Source organism: Silurus aristotelis, assembly GCF_946808225.1.
Source record: "Silurus aristotelis genome assembly, chromosome: 14".
Lineage (NCBI taxonomy): Eukaryota > Metazoa > Chordata > Actinopteri > Siluriformes > Siluridae > Silurus > Silurus aristotelis.
Genome location: NC_139587.1, coordinates 27,927,286 through 27,942,943, shown reverse-complemented (window position 1 = coordinate 27,942,943; position 15,658 = coordinate 27,927,286). Strand labels below are relative to the sequence as shown.

Here is a 15,658-nt window from a genome sequence, read left to right as displayed (position 1 = left end):
CAAGACTGTACAGGTTTCTGTGAACTACAGGCTCACCTTCAGTCTCTCCTTCCTCTGAGGAGATGAGGATCGTCCCCTTGCCGTCCTCTATCTGCACATCCGGCGCCACCATGCCGAACTTCTCCTTCAAAATCTGACCAAAAAATAAACATTTTTACTAAATCAGTAGCTTAAAGTTAATTACCTTCAACATAGAAATATACATTATCTGGACATGTTTGTGGACACCTGACCATAAGATTAGTGTGTGCTTTAGTGCTCATTTGCTGTTATATTAATCTCCACTCTTCTGGGAAGATGTTTCACTAGAACTTGTGTTCAGCCACAAGGGTGTTCGTAAAAAGTCAGTGTTCCAATTCATCCCAAAGTTTTTCAACAGGTTTTGAGCAGTATAGCAGGAGATCTTCCATTTGAATTATGGAGCTGGCTTTGTGTAGAGGGGCATTGTAATGCTGGAACAGGTTTTGGTCTTCTAGTTCAAGTGAAAGGAACATTTTTATGCCACCACATCCAAAGATGCCCTACACAATTAATTGACAACTTCAAGAATGAACCACATATAACTGTGTCCTTACTCAATACTGTTGAACATAAAAAAAAAGTTAATTCATCTACTGGATTTAATTTATGTTTTCTAAATAGTCTATTTTATCTTTTTGATGTTTCCAGCCTTTCAGGATCCACAGTGCTACATCCAAACAAACACTCCAGACCAGAAGTCAGGCTTCCAAAGGGGTTTTCTGATCCATTACTCTTTCCTCCTGTTTCATCCGGTTTAAACTATTTATCTAGAACTATATTCTACACAATTTCCGGCACCTTTAAAGACATTTTGGATATGAGACTGCAATCTCCCCACCTTATCCTGTAGACTCTGTACAATGACTTTGTGCACGTTGAGTTTAACCGTGACTTCAGGTTTGCTGGCGCATACGTAGCAGTTTGGATTGGGACGATCCAGAGCACAAGGTACCAGCAGCTTTTTCCTGGGGTTCGGCTGTTTGTTGAGGAAGATCTGAGAGAGAGACAGTAAAGAAAGAATTGCTAAAATAAAATAAAACACCACTCCGATTTTGTTTACCTCATGCACCAGGACATTTATTTGTTCTTTTAATACCATGCCAGCATCAATAACTAGTTTTAGGGCAGGACCAGGGTAGGTAGAGCAAGACATTTCCGTAGTCCGTAGAAAATCCACCATCACCTCTAGTATTCACAAAAGCAGTCAAATGAGGTCCTTCACTTTAATATTTTTTGCTAAGAACTTCAGGATTTTTCTCTGGCGAGATGTTACATCTTCAAATGAAGATATATGAGGACATTTCTATTATATGACTCAAGGTATTTAGAGTTCCTAATAGGTGGGTAGATGACTTCATTCCAGGGTGAAATTCACAGCTGTGTTGCATAAAAAAATTATTTAAAAAAATGCATAAGATGCCCATTTTGTCTGAATGAAATGGCAGTATACTGAGACACTTCTAAAAGTGTGTGTGTCTCACCGTGCGACACTGTTGGAAGTCCGAGTTAAGAATCTTGAGCGCCTCCAGCACAATGAGGCCCGCGATCACCGCGTTAGTGGTGGCGATAGCTGGGATGATGTTCCCAGCCATAGCTACAGAAAGAAAAAAGAAAAGATAACAAAACCCCTAAATAACCTCAAATAACAGTCAGCTGCATGAAGAACACAAAACTAAGACCAAGCTTTTAGTATCTGAAGAAAAACAAACAAAAACAACGCTGCTGTTTGTGCAATCAAACTCAAATATTGATTCTGTGTTAATGGACAGGGGAGAAGGAACAAGCACGAAGCTGCACATGCCGTTTTGCATGCACACACTCACATTTGACGTCAAAGCGGCTCTTCATGTTCATGCTGAAGATGTGCATGCGCAGGTTGGCGGCCGCCGTCACAAAGTCCATGGCTGAAGGATCGTCCTGGCAACCGAGAGAGTTGTGTTTTTAAACGTGAATCAGTATCAATCAAAATAACCCAATGTTTTTGTTTGCTCACTGGCATCTGGTCTATTTGAGAGGGACACTGACTGTTAGTCCAAACTGAACATTGTGTGTGTGTGTGTATGTGTGTGTGTGTGTGCGCGCACTGACCTTGTCCCAAACCAACTCTGCTCCATCCCCTTTCTCGGCCAGCTGTGAGCGGAGTGTGTCGACACTGTGCTGAAAGAGCTGAGTGTAACCAGACACACTCAGCACCTGCTGATCCTTCAATCCTGTGCTGCACACCTCGTCCTTACTGCTCACTGCTCTCTCACACACACACACACACACACACACACACACACACACACACACACACACACACACACACACACACAAATCAAATTAGCAGTCTAAAGCATAGGACGAAGCCCTTGTGCACAAACCAAGCTCCTAGAAGACATGGTTGTTGGTCTGATGGTTGGAGTGGAAAAGTGTCCTTCACTGACACCTGACCCCCTCAACCCACTTTTGGGATGAACTAGACTACACCCCACTAGGGCTGCAACTACTAATCGATAAAATCGGTAATGAAATTCGTTGTTAACGGATGCCGTTCTCGATTAGTTCGACTGCTCAAGTTTCAGATTGGCGTGATTGTAAAATAACACGCCCGCTTCCAAAATGCCGGAGTGTACAGGGTCAACCGGCAGCAGAAAAAAAGTGTGCGTCCCAAATCATCAAAAGCAACGGGAGCATTTTATATTAAACGCAACAAAGAAGAATGTAACCTGCAGGTTATGCGGGATGGAAGATCCACATTGCTGCACGAGTACACAAAGTGTTCTTGTGTAAACTGTTTGTAACTTCAGGAAAGTCGCACTGGATCTGTTCTGTCGTAACTCGCGAGCATCGGGTCACGCAATCAGCTCGCTCGTGATATAGTGATTATTCAATAAAACTGCTGCGAACAAACTAAATCTAGAAGCAGCAAATAACAGCAGCAGTAAACGATTCTATTTTTAATCACTGTTGCAGTTTTTCAGCGTTTGATTGTTTATTTGTTTACCAAAGCATTTTTTTCCTTTTTTTCCTCTTTTTGTGTTTTTTTTTTTTTTTTTATTAAATCAGGCCTTTTAGTTTACTGCGTTTTTATTGCATTTTAACGCTTTTTTTCCATGTTTGTATATTTGAATTTATGCATTTAATTTAATTATTAAGCAAAATTCAATTATAAAATATTCGAAACACTTATACGTTTACAACTGAACAAAATGTGTCAAAACAATGTTATTATATTTTATATTGATGTTTTTAAGCACGGTTGTCAACTTGCCGTCTGTAATTATCATTAACAACAATAAGAATGTCGGTTTATGCAAATTACTTCACCTTGCAGACTCAAAACAAAAATCAAAAACAGCACTTTTTCAGAAACAACCCAGCATGAGTTACTTTTTCTATATAGTGTATAAAAATTAAAAAAATTATAATTTTTCAACAACTAGAAAAAAAAAATCTATAAAAGTCATTCTGTGATAAATAGTACAGGTTACAGCATTTGTACAGATTCTGATCGTCTAATACAGGAATACTGACCGAGCTGCTGCACTTCGGACCAGTCCAGCGGCACGGGGGCTTTCCTCTTCTTCCACAACTTATCCATGGTCAGCAGATACATGATGTCATCTTTGAAGAGCTAAGGAAAAGTCGAGAAGTGTCAGCTGACCTACTGAGAATCTAATCCTTCTCTGCGTGAAGATATGAGATTTGCATTTCCAATACAAAAAAAAAAAAAAAACCTGTTTATCCTGTAGGTTGTGAATAACAAGTCGTATGTCCTCCTACATTTCAATAAGTATACATACTAATGCATATCCCCTTTACTCTCACTCTCTCCCCGTCCTGTCCCCGTCCCCTCTCTAGACCTTCCTGATCAATCCTACTGCCCTACTTCTGGATGGAGTTCTGACGAGTCACACGTGCGTGTGTCAAAGAGTTAAACAAACGTGACCACGATTTAAAAGCGTCCTACACTTGTGAACCTTCTCCTCACCTTGTTGAAGAGTTTAACGGGGTCGTATCCCGTCGACCGCGCCCAGTCTTTAGTAGAAACGCGTTTGATGTCTCCGTCTTGATCCGACGCTTGGGCTCGTGCTGCCGTTTCTTCGGGATTCCCTAAAACAAAACACGCACAAACACACACACATCCCAGAGCCAACATAGTTTTTATAGTCCTTCCAGTAAATCCTCTGTTTCTAGAACACGTGTAACGCGTATAAAATCACCACGAGAACACGCGAGACACTTACATGCAGCCTCAGGGTCCGCCGTGTCGGGAGACACTTCCTGATCCGCATCTTCCTCTCCGAACAGCTGACTGATAAAAACATCACAACTCGTCACTCTTTACACACCCGATCTGGTTCTAACACCATCAACTTCAGAAGTGTGGTCCACACAGAGTTATATTATAATTCACTTTGCCAGTTTTGTAATTAACTGTGCGTATTGTAATATTTACACCTGTACAAGTGAGTGCAAAGGTGCGCACAAGGTTTTTAAATGGGGTTCTGAAGGTCATGAGTTTAAATCCCAGCCACACCAAGCTGCCACTCTGTGGCCCCTGAGTAAGACCCTCAACCCCATTGCTGCTCAGTTGGAGATCTTCCAGTCCAACCCATGCAATCCATATCTTCATGGAGCTGGCTTTATGCACAGGGGCATTGTCATGCTGAAACATGTTTGGGTTTCTAGTTCAAGTGAAGGGAATTTTTTTTTTTTAAAGATGTTGTATACAATTGTTTGCCTCCAACTCTTTGGACGAACCACATATGGCTGGAAAAGTCAGGTGTCCCAATAATTTTATCCACATAGTGTATTATAACAAGGGGTCCAAGCACTGAAGACAACTCTGAACGTTTTTTGAAGTTATTTTCTACTCGGTGGCAACCCTGGCAATCATTTGAGACTTTTTAAAAAGAGTATGAAGCAGCACTGAAGATGTCTATATAAAGTGTTCTGAGAAGACGACGACGTACTTGAAAAGGTATTTGGCCCAGACGATGCAGTGGATGGGTTCGGAAGGAGTGTTACGAATGGTGCACCCAGGGAAAGTCTTCTGTGTGGGTTTGGGCTGACACTCGTAGCACTCTGTCGCCCCCTGTAGGACAGAACCAAGAACACAGTCAAAAAACATAATACTATGCACAAATATTTATACAGAACTAACAATCTCAATAATAATAATAATAATAATAATAATCACTCATACATGTGCTTCACATCATCTCACCTTCTTGATGACTGTGACCTGACCGAGATATCCTGCCGTCCCGCTCTCGATCAGAGGAATTTCGGCCGCAAGACACATCCTGTTCACGTGATTCCGAGCCGCTGGAGATAAAACAAAAATTAATCGCTTAAAAGAGTGTTAATAACGAGAAAAGTATTCGCATGTGCTGAACAAACACGGATTCGTACCTCGGTTATCCAGAGCGTTCATGACCAGCTGAAACTTCCTGAAGAACTCAACATTGTAGTCTGGACTGTGAGGAACCGAGAAGATCGTGTTACACATACGCCGCTTTCGGGTCCCTCAAAACAAGGTTACATCACGATCCCAAAAATCTGGAGTCTCGTTTACCAAAACAAACAGAATTAACACTAGCATTTTAAATTTAACTCTAATTTATACGTTACAAAAATATTTTTATTGCCAAAGACACGAACTGAAATGTTCACGTTCTATCCTTTGGGTTTTCCCTTCACTGTTCGTTTCGATTTTCCAGCTGCCCGATCACACGACCATATATGGAGTTTTGTGGGCGTCTCTCTAAATGCACAACGAGGTGTGTTGGGAAGGTGCTTCAGGCGATCGAGATACGCAACGAGACGCAGTAAGAACAGATGAATTTAGTTCAGGATTAACGCCCGAGTGATGGAAGGAGAAGCTGTGACCACTTCACGGACTCACTTCATTATGCTGTCATGATACGCTGTGATGTTCGCAGATGGACAGAAGCGCAGCACACTTTCTTTAGCGACCTGAAACGGAAAAAACGAAAGCGTAAGCACACAGTGGACGGAGGTGGAGATCAAAACCAGCCGATAAAGACGATGAGAAGTACCTGAGCTTTGGACTTCCCGACGTGCTTCTTCTGGAAGAGGAACTGTCTGTTCAGATTGCTCACGTCAATCGTGTCCAAGTCGATCTGCATTGGAACAAGAGGTTTAAACACTTTGGTGCATAAAGAGCGTGACAAGAGCGCGTGACAAACTCTCAAAGCTGATTGGTCAGGGGGCGTGGCTTATTAGCGTCCTGACTGGTCACTGTTGGAATGAGACTGTTTCTATCGTTTCCACCACATCGAATCATCACACGTTTGCTTTGACACTCGTTCAAAAGTTTTTGGACACCTGACATCTATAAGTCCCTATAAGAACGTCCACGCTCCTGGTCCGATGGTCTACTAGATTCGTTCACATTCATCCCGAATAGACCCATGTGCAGTGTGTTCTGTCCAGCAATTCCAGCCACTGCCACTCCTGGGCCCCTGAGCAAGGCCCTCAGCTGCTCAGTTATATAAATGATAGACGCTCTGGATATGTGCCTCTACCGAATTCTATAAATGGAATAGTTTCTAAACTTTATAGCATTTCGCAACCCACGGAAAGCATTGTGATACTGGAACAGGTTTGGATCTCCTGGTACAGGAGACATAAACAATCACGTGCCTCCAAAACATCTGGCTGGAAAAGTCCCAATATTAGCCCCAGGTGTCCCAATACTTTTGGTCAGAGTGTATGTACTTGTTATACATTACATTCTGTAAAGTATCTATTTAGTGCAAAAGACTGAATATTGAAGCTGAAATATCTCAAATTAAACACGAATTAAATTTATACATTTTATTTCATACCAATATTTTACAGCTAGCAAGTAATTAGCGTTAGCTTTAGCATCGCTAAGCTAACACACACACACACACAAACGGCTTACTATTCGGGTTCAGAAGTAAAATATATTCTTCGGTTGAATTAATATTAATAATAATAAAAAACGCATAAATAAATAAAACAAATTAAAGACATGATTTCCTCGACAGAAGGGATTAGCATGCTAGCTGCTAGCGGCGCTACTGAATGGAACTCAATTTACTGAATGAAAAATAACGTGATTTAATAGTTAATTTTATTAGTAGCGTTTCAATCAAAAACAATAATTAATAAACGACAATATAATTATAATAATTTTATAATATTCAACTCTTCGGTGATGCTGCGGGAAAACAAAAATAAAAAGCTAAGAAGTTAGGACGTATCCCAAACCCACGTCTTCTCCCCTACCTATGTAGCCTACCTAGGGAACAGGAAAGACCAAAGACCCAAAGCAATCTAGTGCCCTAGATATAAGAAAGAGGTGATTTGAGATTCCGCCCATGTTGAAGGCCGCACAAAGAAAGCCGCCGATCAAGGCGCTATTTTCCTTCCCGCCCCTTTTCCTTCCTCTTCTTACCACTTCGATATTTTTGAAGCCGGTGAGAACGAGGTTTTTCAGGAGCTCGCAGCCGATACCGCCCGCTCCGACAACCAGCACCCGGCAGGAGGAGACCGAGTCTGCGAGCTCTTTGCGCAGCGGTCCATCCATTTGCACCTCCATGACTTTCTTCAGCTTGGCTTCGGCTCTTTTTTTTTTTTTTTTCCCCTTGACGCGTGCGGCAAGTCGACGGAACTGCTACGTCCTACCCGTATTCCGTTCGCCCCACCCACTTGTGCCATGATTGGTTAGAAAGGTCACCGTGACGAGTACGCCTCCAATCGGACGGTTGTTCTTCTTCCTTTTTTTTTCCTTTTAAAATAATATTTTTTAAGCGAGTATATAAAAAGTACACATTCTGCTCGCTTAATATTATTAAAAATCTCCGTACGCGTAAATATGTTTTTAATATTTAATTTGCGCCAGCCAATGAAATTTAAGCGTCACTCAGTAGGCCCCTCCCACTTTCCTCCCTCCTGTCTCCCAGCAGCAGGATAGACTTTGTAATATATAAGAAATAGAGAACTGCTGTTGTTCAATTGTACCACCAGATGGCGATCAAACAAACACCAAAACTCTATATGCAGCACACAATTAAACCAAAAGCCTTCGTTTGCGCCATCTGCTGGACACAATGATGTAGTGCATTCATTAATTCGTTCAATGGAAATGTAATAAATGTAATGAAAAAAAAAGCTTATTACATTTTTATAATCACTAATTTAATTATATAAACAGTAAATTCTTGTCTTAGTGTTATTGCCGTGAGTTAGTGTTTTGTTAGTGACTGCAAAGTTCATCTTTCATTCAGGATGAATCCAAACTGTTACCACAAAGCTCAAGGCACTCATTTGTACCTGACGTTTTTAGATGCGCTCAAATAGAATCTTGCATTCACTTGAACTTGGAAACCCAAACTTGTTCCAGCATGGCAATGCTCCTGTGCACAAAGTGAGCTACTTGAAGATCTGGTTTACATGCTTTGGAGAGGAAGATCTTGAAGTTCCTGCTATAGATCCCTACTGAACACCTTTAGGATGAATGTGAACGCTGACTGCACCCCAGGTCTCCTCACCTACATCAGTACCTGCCTTTCATAATACACTTGTGGCTGATGAACACAAATATCCATAAACACACTCCAAAATCTAGTGGAACATCTTCCCAGAAGAGTGGAGGGAATAAGAAGAGCAAATTTTGACTAAATGTGGAGTCCGATGTTTTAAAATCACATACAGTACTGATGACTAGGTGTCCCAATACTTTTGGAAATTTAGTGTTTATATAAATATATTAAATACAATAACTAGGTCAGTCACATCAAGATTAAAATCTCTTCTACAAACAAGTTCTGGTGCAGGAAACAGCACAAGATTCACCACACTGCGGTTTCAGACTCGGAGCAAAACACAGACCAATAAAACATCTGTAACATCAGTGCAAATGCGTTTCATCATTTATTCCATATTTATTTGATATTTTCAGTGATTTTGATGGTTAAATAGTCGACAATAATCTAAAATCTTTAGGTCAGAATGTGGAAGTCGCACGTGCAGATGAAATGGGATTTGATAAGAGAAGCCAGGAAGCAGTGAGTGAATGTTCTTGAAGCTGCACAGATCTCCATTAAAGTCTCGAAACAATGCACGCTGTGTTTTTTTTCTAGAGCTGTCACAGGGACATTGTTTGCACCTCATCGTTCAGTTCAGTTTTATTTTATTTGTATACAATGTTCATTGTCCCAAAGCAGCCTGACAGAATGAATTCGTTGATCCAAAAATCGAATTTGTTCATCCAGAAGAGCGATCGAGTGGAACGCTGCGGAGAACTGAAGAAGAAACCTTGAGAAGAACCAGACTCAAAATGAGTTGCTGAAGTTATCACCACCTTCGAAGCACAAAAAAAGATCAAATAAAACCAGATGTTCCCATAAACGATTAGTCATAAATAAATATTTTTTACCGATACAAAATGCCAACTTGTGTCTGACGCACACTTTTATACTGACGCACCGAAGCGACTCTCACATCACAATTTCAAATTCCTCCTTATGAGTTGGTTCTTGTTTCTGACTCTCCACAGGACCCTCATGGACAATGTTACTGTACATGTGACTCGTACATGAGGTTTTGAACACGTTTCCTTTTTCATCCGGTTCATTTTTCCAGGCTTAAATCAGTCACACAGAGACAATAGAAAATAAAATGATTATCATTATCATCATCATCATCACCATCACCATCATCATCATCATCATCATCATCATCATCATCACCATCACCATCAGGCTGCCACCATCTAAAGGATGTGTACTTTCATGTATCCATCCTACCTTCTTACAGGAGGTTCCTGAGGTTTGCTTTTGGGGCCGAAGCTTACCAATACTGGGTTCTTCTGTTTGGCCTTGCTCTTTGCCCATTTTGTCAAGGTACGGACCTTCACAAAATGTGTGGATGTGGCTCTGGTTCCCCTGAGGTCTTAGAGCATCCGCATCCTCAACTACATCGACGATTGGTTGATCCTATCTCAATCAGCGCAGTTGGTGGTCCGGAATCGAGATGTCGTTCTTGCCCACATGAAAGCGCTGGGGTTTGAAAGCTGGGAAGAGTTTGCTTTCTCCATTACAGAGAAACATCTATCTCAGTGTCATATGGGATTTAACTACTTTGGTCGCACAGCTTTCCCTTGCCCGCATTGTGGCCGTCCTTAGGGCCATCAGGAAGGTCATAGAAGAGCAGCCTCTCACTGTCAAGCAGTTCCAAAAACTGCTAGGGCTTATGGCAGCTGCGTGATTCCGCTTGGCCTGCTGTACATGAGACCCCTTCAGGACCCATGGGTTCTCACGGAGGGGCAACCCCCTCCGCACCATCAAGGTCATGCGGCGATGCCTACGTGCCTTAGATGTTTGGAGAGATCCCCGGTTCCTATCTCCAGGCTCCATGCTGGGAGTCCCCGGTCGTCACTTAACGCTAACGACGGATGCGTCCCTCACGCTCACAGCCCTCACAGATTTGTAGAACAGAATAGAGTTGAATTGAGTAGAATAGAATAGTGTTGAAGTGTAAAATGGAGTAGAGTAGAATTAAAAAGAGTAGAATAGAGCAGAGCAGATTTGAAAAGAATGGAATAGAGTTGAATAAAATAGAATAGGATAAATGGGGAGGGTGGCGTTAGGAAGGGCATCCAGCGTAAAAACATGTGTCAAATCAAAACATGCGGATGATCGCTGTGGCGCTCCCTAATGGGAGAAGCCGAAAGAAAGTAAGTACTACTAAGAAGCCCTGCTTGGGGTAAAAAAAAAAAAAAATCTGCCAAACCTGCTTACCAGACCTGACTACAGTACCTGCTCCATGGAACTCAGGTTTCCTATGGTGAGATAAAAACTTCCTCATGTATGTTGTTACCATGGAAACAAAAACATACTTATATGTAAACTAAATTGACACATTCTGACCAATCAGAATCCAGAATCACAATAAACTTTCTTTCGGCTTCTCCCATTAGGGGTCGCCACAGCGGATCATCCATGTTCATGATCCACATGTTTTACGCTGGATGCTCTTCCTAACGCAACCCTCCCCATTTATCCGGGCTTGGGACCGGCACTGAGAGTGCACTGGCTTGTGCAACCCTAAAGGCTTGAGTTGGTTCCCTGACCGGGGATCGAACCCAGGCCGTAGCGGTGAGAGCGCCGCATCCTAACCACTAGATCACCAGGGAACCTAGAATTCTGCATCACAATGGTATTAAGTAAAGAATTTGGTTATCAGTTGTGAATATTTAATAAATATACACAATATTTACAAAAGTTTGTGGACACCTGATTCTAAGATTCCACATTCAGTCATTTTTTGCTTTTATAGTGACCTTCACTCTTCTGGGAAGAAGTTCCACCGGATTTTGTCACGCTAGTCACGCTAGTGTTAGTAAAGTCAGGTAGTGATGTAGGTGAGAAGGTGAGGAGGTTCCTGGGGTGCAGTCAGCGTTCATATTCATCTCAAAGGTATTTAATAGGGTTGAGGTCTATAGCAGGAGATCTTCCACTTACACGCATGTAAAGCAAATCTTCATGGAACAGGTTTGGGTCTCTTAGTTAAAGTTCCTATACAATTGTGTGCCTCCTACTCTGTGGGTACAGTCTGATGAAGAACCACAGGTAATTAGAAAAGTCATGTTTCCTGAAACTTTGTTTATATTGTGCATGTGTAATGTATTGATACGTACATGATTCAATACCCACTAGTCTTATTTAATGAATGTACCCTGTAATTCTGTGGTGTTTGTCTGCTATATACCTTTCCATTTATCAGAACTTCCACGAAACTGTCATTTGCATAACTTTAGATCCTCCATGAGATATGGCATAACATGAGGTGAAAGTGTAAGCTGTGACTTTTGGGGGGATGAGTTCCACAAGTGACCTCGTTACATTTTACTAATCAGTAGTCCCGACTCAAGACAGAAGTTGTCTCACGACTTTCTTGGCATGACATCTTGAGAACATTTTTTTTTTGTTCTCAAGAAAAATGACGTGGACATTTTGATCCACGCATGGGTGGTTCGATGTACTAAAAAAGCACGTAAACATCTTATGTAGCAATGCGAAGGCGGGCTGATAGCATCTCTGAGGGGTTGATGATAACCAAGTTGCTAAGGCTTCTGCAGCGACGATAAGCAGGAAAGGAAACCACAGATGTCTCGCTAATGCATGCTCAGTCTACAAATACTGCTGCACTCATTTCAAAGTTTAACGCCAGTAGGGGACTGAATCCTGATTAATTATGTTGTAAAACACACAAGTGGGGCAGAATACAAATAAAAATTAGAGTTAAACTCTGAGAAATTTGTCACAAAAAAAACCAAAAACCTTTACGTCAAAATTCTTAGCTACGTCCTGATTTCTGATCATGCAATCGGCTGCATTCACATTCATGGCATTTGGCAGACGCTCATATCCAGAACGACTTACAATTATCAAATCATTTATACAACTTGTGCAGTTGAAGGTTAGGGCCTCACCCAAGGGCCCGGCAGTAGCAGCTTGGTGGTCATGGGGTTTGAACTCAGGAACTTCTGATTAGAAGTCCACCACTTTAACCTCTGAGCTATGTGATTACTAAACCACTGTATATTATATAAATATATCTACCGAATTAAAACAATTGGTATACATGCGTTTTTTTTTATATAGCATTAGGGACAATGCAAACTCAATATTCATGGAAACCCCCAACACCCCCCCACATCCCCCTGCACATCCTCCGATCCCCCCCCCCCCCACAAGAAATTCCTGACGAATGCTTGACTCATTTGTTCTGTTCTAATTTTGTCATTTGATGTGGTTCAGCTGCGTAGGCGTTTTTGGAGATTTGAATTTGCCATGAGATATTATTTGTTTCAGACATTCTTTCTATTCATATGTCTGATGAATGCAGTTGACTTTATATGAAAATATATAAAGCAGGATCCCAGTAAGATGTTCTTCCCCACCACATGAAGGATTATTAAATGTGACAGTGTGATTTTGACGCATCCTCTAAATGTAAACTCTTTGTTTTAGAACATGAGCTTGAACATTCCAAAATGATGTATTGTTTATGTCCAATGTTTGGCCAATTTATTTTATTGAGTTTTTTATACAGCCTAAGAATGGCTCACTTTTCTCCCACAGACAGCTCGCTGGTCTTTCTGTTGGTTTATCTATTTTTTTTTATTTTTAAAACAAACACAGTCTTCTCATGTGAAACCCAGGACTCAAACCAAGAGTAGAATTTCAGACAGATTTCTTTCAGAAACATCTGTCAGTCACGAAGGTATTTTTGGAGTTTTGAAATGGTTGGTAAGTAGTGTGTTCTAAATTCCACAGGTCTGGAGGTAAAGCTCAGGAAATAAGAGCTGAAATTGTAGACCTTGTTGTCTTATGTTTACGTTTACATCAAACCTACATATATCTCTTGTACCAAAGAACTGTCTTTGCTGTTCTGAAATCCTTAGCGATGCTGAGCTTACGTGGCTGTGTCTATTTACACAATCCAATGCTCAGATCATTTCTCGTTGGTTGATTTTGTGTTCTTTTCACCTCATTTCCAGCCAAAAATAAACAAAGACTGTTATTCCAAAAATTAGATAGAAAGCGTTATGGCTTTTTTTTTACAGTGGGAAATGTGGGTTTCTTTCTACAGACATTCTGAGGTTTAGAAGTTTCCGTCATGCTTAATTATATCATGGCAATTCTGTTTTAATCAAAGTTTTTTTTTTTTATCTGGTTTGGTGGGCAGAACGTGTAAAAGTGATTCTAACCACATGAAGCACCCTGGTAAAGGTTTTCATTGCATTTGCACAAAGCAATCAATTGATCATTTCCATAAGCTTTTAGCAGCCACCAAAGTCTGATAATTCTTATAAGTGTTGAATATTTAAAGAGCCAACACCAGTGCTCCACATTCCTTTTCCCAACACTGGTGTGCCCTTTACAGGGGTTGTGGTTGGATCTGCTCCTAAAATCTGCCTGGGGATAGGAGTTGAAGCTACTGATCGTGGTCTATGCCACTTGGTACCCTGAAGCACCTTATCTCTTGGTGCCCTTATCCAGAGTGATCTTATTCATTCAACTAAGCAGTTGAGGGTTAAGGGCCATGCTCAAGGGCCCAGCAGTGGCAGCAAGATTGAACTTAAAACCATCTAATCAGAGGTCCAACATCTTTCCCACTGAACTACCCCCTCTCCCTTTAGAATAAATGATACCTATCCATTTACAGTTCTGGCATTTAGAAGATGCCCTTATCCACCTACATTTATATCTCCTTCATAGAATTGAGCAGCTATGGGTTTAAGGGCTTTTCTCAGTCCAATGCCTTAAACACTAAGCTACCACCTCCCCCAAACAAATGTGGGTCTACTAAACTAAACACATAAACACATAAGGTTGCTTATGTCAGCCTGGAACCTTACAAAAGGGTAGTGGAAGGTAGGAAGACCATTTATACCATCTGACTGAGGTCCTGAATGAACTCTGACTGGACTAAGAGCAAATCCACAAAAGTGTCATTAAAGGCCGACCAAGTACAAACAAGTTTTCGTGGTTGGCAGTGCACAACAAAAGGTTTGTTCCTTACTTCTCTTTTTTGCCCTCTCAGACCAAAATAAAGGACATCTATTCTGGGTACAGATCCCATATTACAACTGTAACTGCATCATGCACAAGGGTGTTTCAGAGACTCTAAATAATAATAATAAGAAGCTTTTTTTTTTATTTTTATAATTGTCATTTCTACCTGATGCATTACACAGTAAAATGAGGCAATGTTCCTCCAGAACCTGGTGCTACATTAAACAACACAGAGCTATATAACACAACACAGAGCTACAACACACAACATAAAGCTACATAACAGAACACAGAACTACAACTCTTGGTGATAAAGCTGGTGTTGAGTGACCAGGTGAAGTTCTCCGCCAGATGTATACCAAGAATTTTGGTGCTCTTGACAATCTCCACGGAGGATCCATCGATGTTCAGTGGAGTATGGCCGCTCTGTGTTCTCCTGAAGTCAACAACCATCTGGTTGTTCGCTCTACACCAGGCTGTTGACTGTTCCACCTCCTCTCTGTATGCTGACTCATCGTTCTTGCTGATGAGACCCACCGCGGTCGTGTCATTGGCGAACTTGATGACGTGATTCGAGCTGTGCATTGCTACACAGTCGTGAGTCAGCAGAATGAACAGCAGTGGGCTGAGCACACAGCCCTCAGGGGCTCCAGTCCTCAGTGTGGTGGTGCTGGAGATGCTGTTCCCGATCGGGACTGACTGAGGTCTCCCAGTCAGGAAGTCCAGGATCCAGTTGCAGAGGGAGATGTTCAGGCCCAGTAGACTCAGCTTCAGGTGCTGAAGGATGATTGTGTTAACTGCTGAACTGAAGTCTATGAAAGTCCAGGTGGGTGAGGGTCAGATGGAGGGTTGTGGCAACGGCATTGTCCGTGGAACGGTTTGGATGATACGCAAACGGCATGGGGTCAAGTGATGGCGGAAGTGTCTTGATGTACCTCATGACAAACCTCTTGAAGCACTTCATCACGATGGGTGTGAGTGTGAGGGGACGATAGTGATTGAATCATTAGACTGTATTCTTCTTACGGGGACGTTGGTCGTCGTCTTGAGGCATAGCGCTGCTCAGGGAGATA

General features: G+C 41.7%; 1 protein-coding gene across 1 annotated transcript in view; it reads right to left on the bottom strand.

The window, feature by feature from the left end:
- uba2 (ubiquitin-like modifier activating enzyme 2) overlaps positions 1–7,707 on the bottom strand; it is a 14,482-nt gene extending 6,775 nt beyond the window's left edge. Inside the window, exons 1-14 of the mRNA XM_083561197.1 lie at positions 7,457–7,707; positions 6,069–6,152; positions 5,915–5,985; positions 5,422–5,486; positions 5,234–5,334; positions 4,980–5,101; positions 4,251–4,318; positions 3,995–4,116; positions 3,538–3,637; positions 2,110–2,261; positions 1,845–1,938; positions 1,503–1,615; positions 860–1,015; positions 37–133 (exon numbers count right to left, since the gene is read on the bottom strand). Coding sequence (XP_083417323.1) covers positions 37–133; positions 860–1,015; positions 1,503–1,615; positions 1,845–1,938; positions 2,110–2,261; positions 3,538–3,637; positions 3,995–4,116; positions 4,251–4,318; positions 4,980–5,101; positions 5,234–5,334; positions 5,422–5,486; positions 5,915–5,985; positions 6,069–6,152; positions 7,457–7,600 — 1,489 coding nt within the window. The 5' untranslated portion in view covers positions 7,601–7,707. The remainder of the gene's footprint in view (positions 1–36; positions 134–859; positions 1,016–1,502; positions 1,616–1,844; positions 1,939–2,109; positions 2,262–3,537; positions 3,638–3,994; positions 4,117–4,250; positions 4,319–4,979; positions 5,102–5,233; positions 5,335–5,421; positions 5,487–5,914; positions 5,986–6,068; positions 6,153–7,456) is intronic.
- Positions 7,708–15,658: the final 7,951 nt, after the last annotated feature.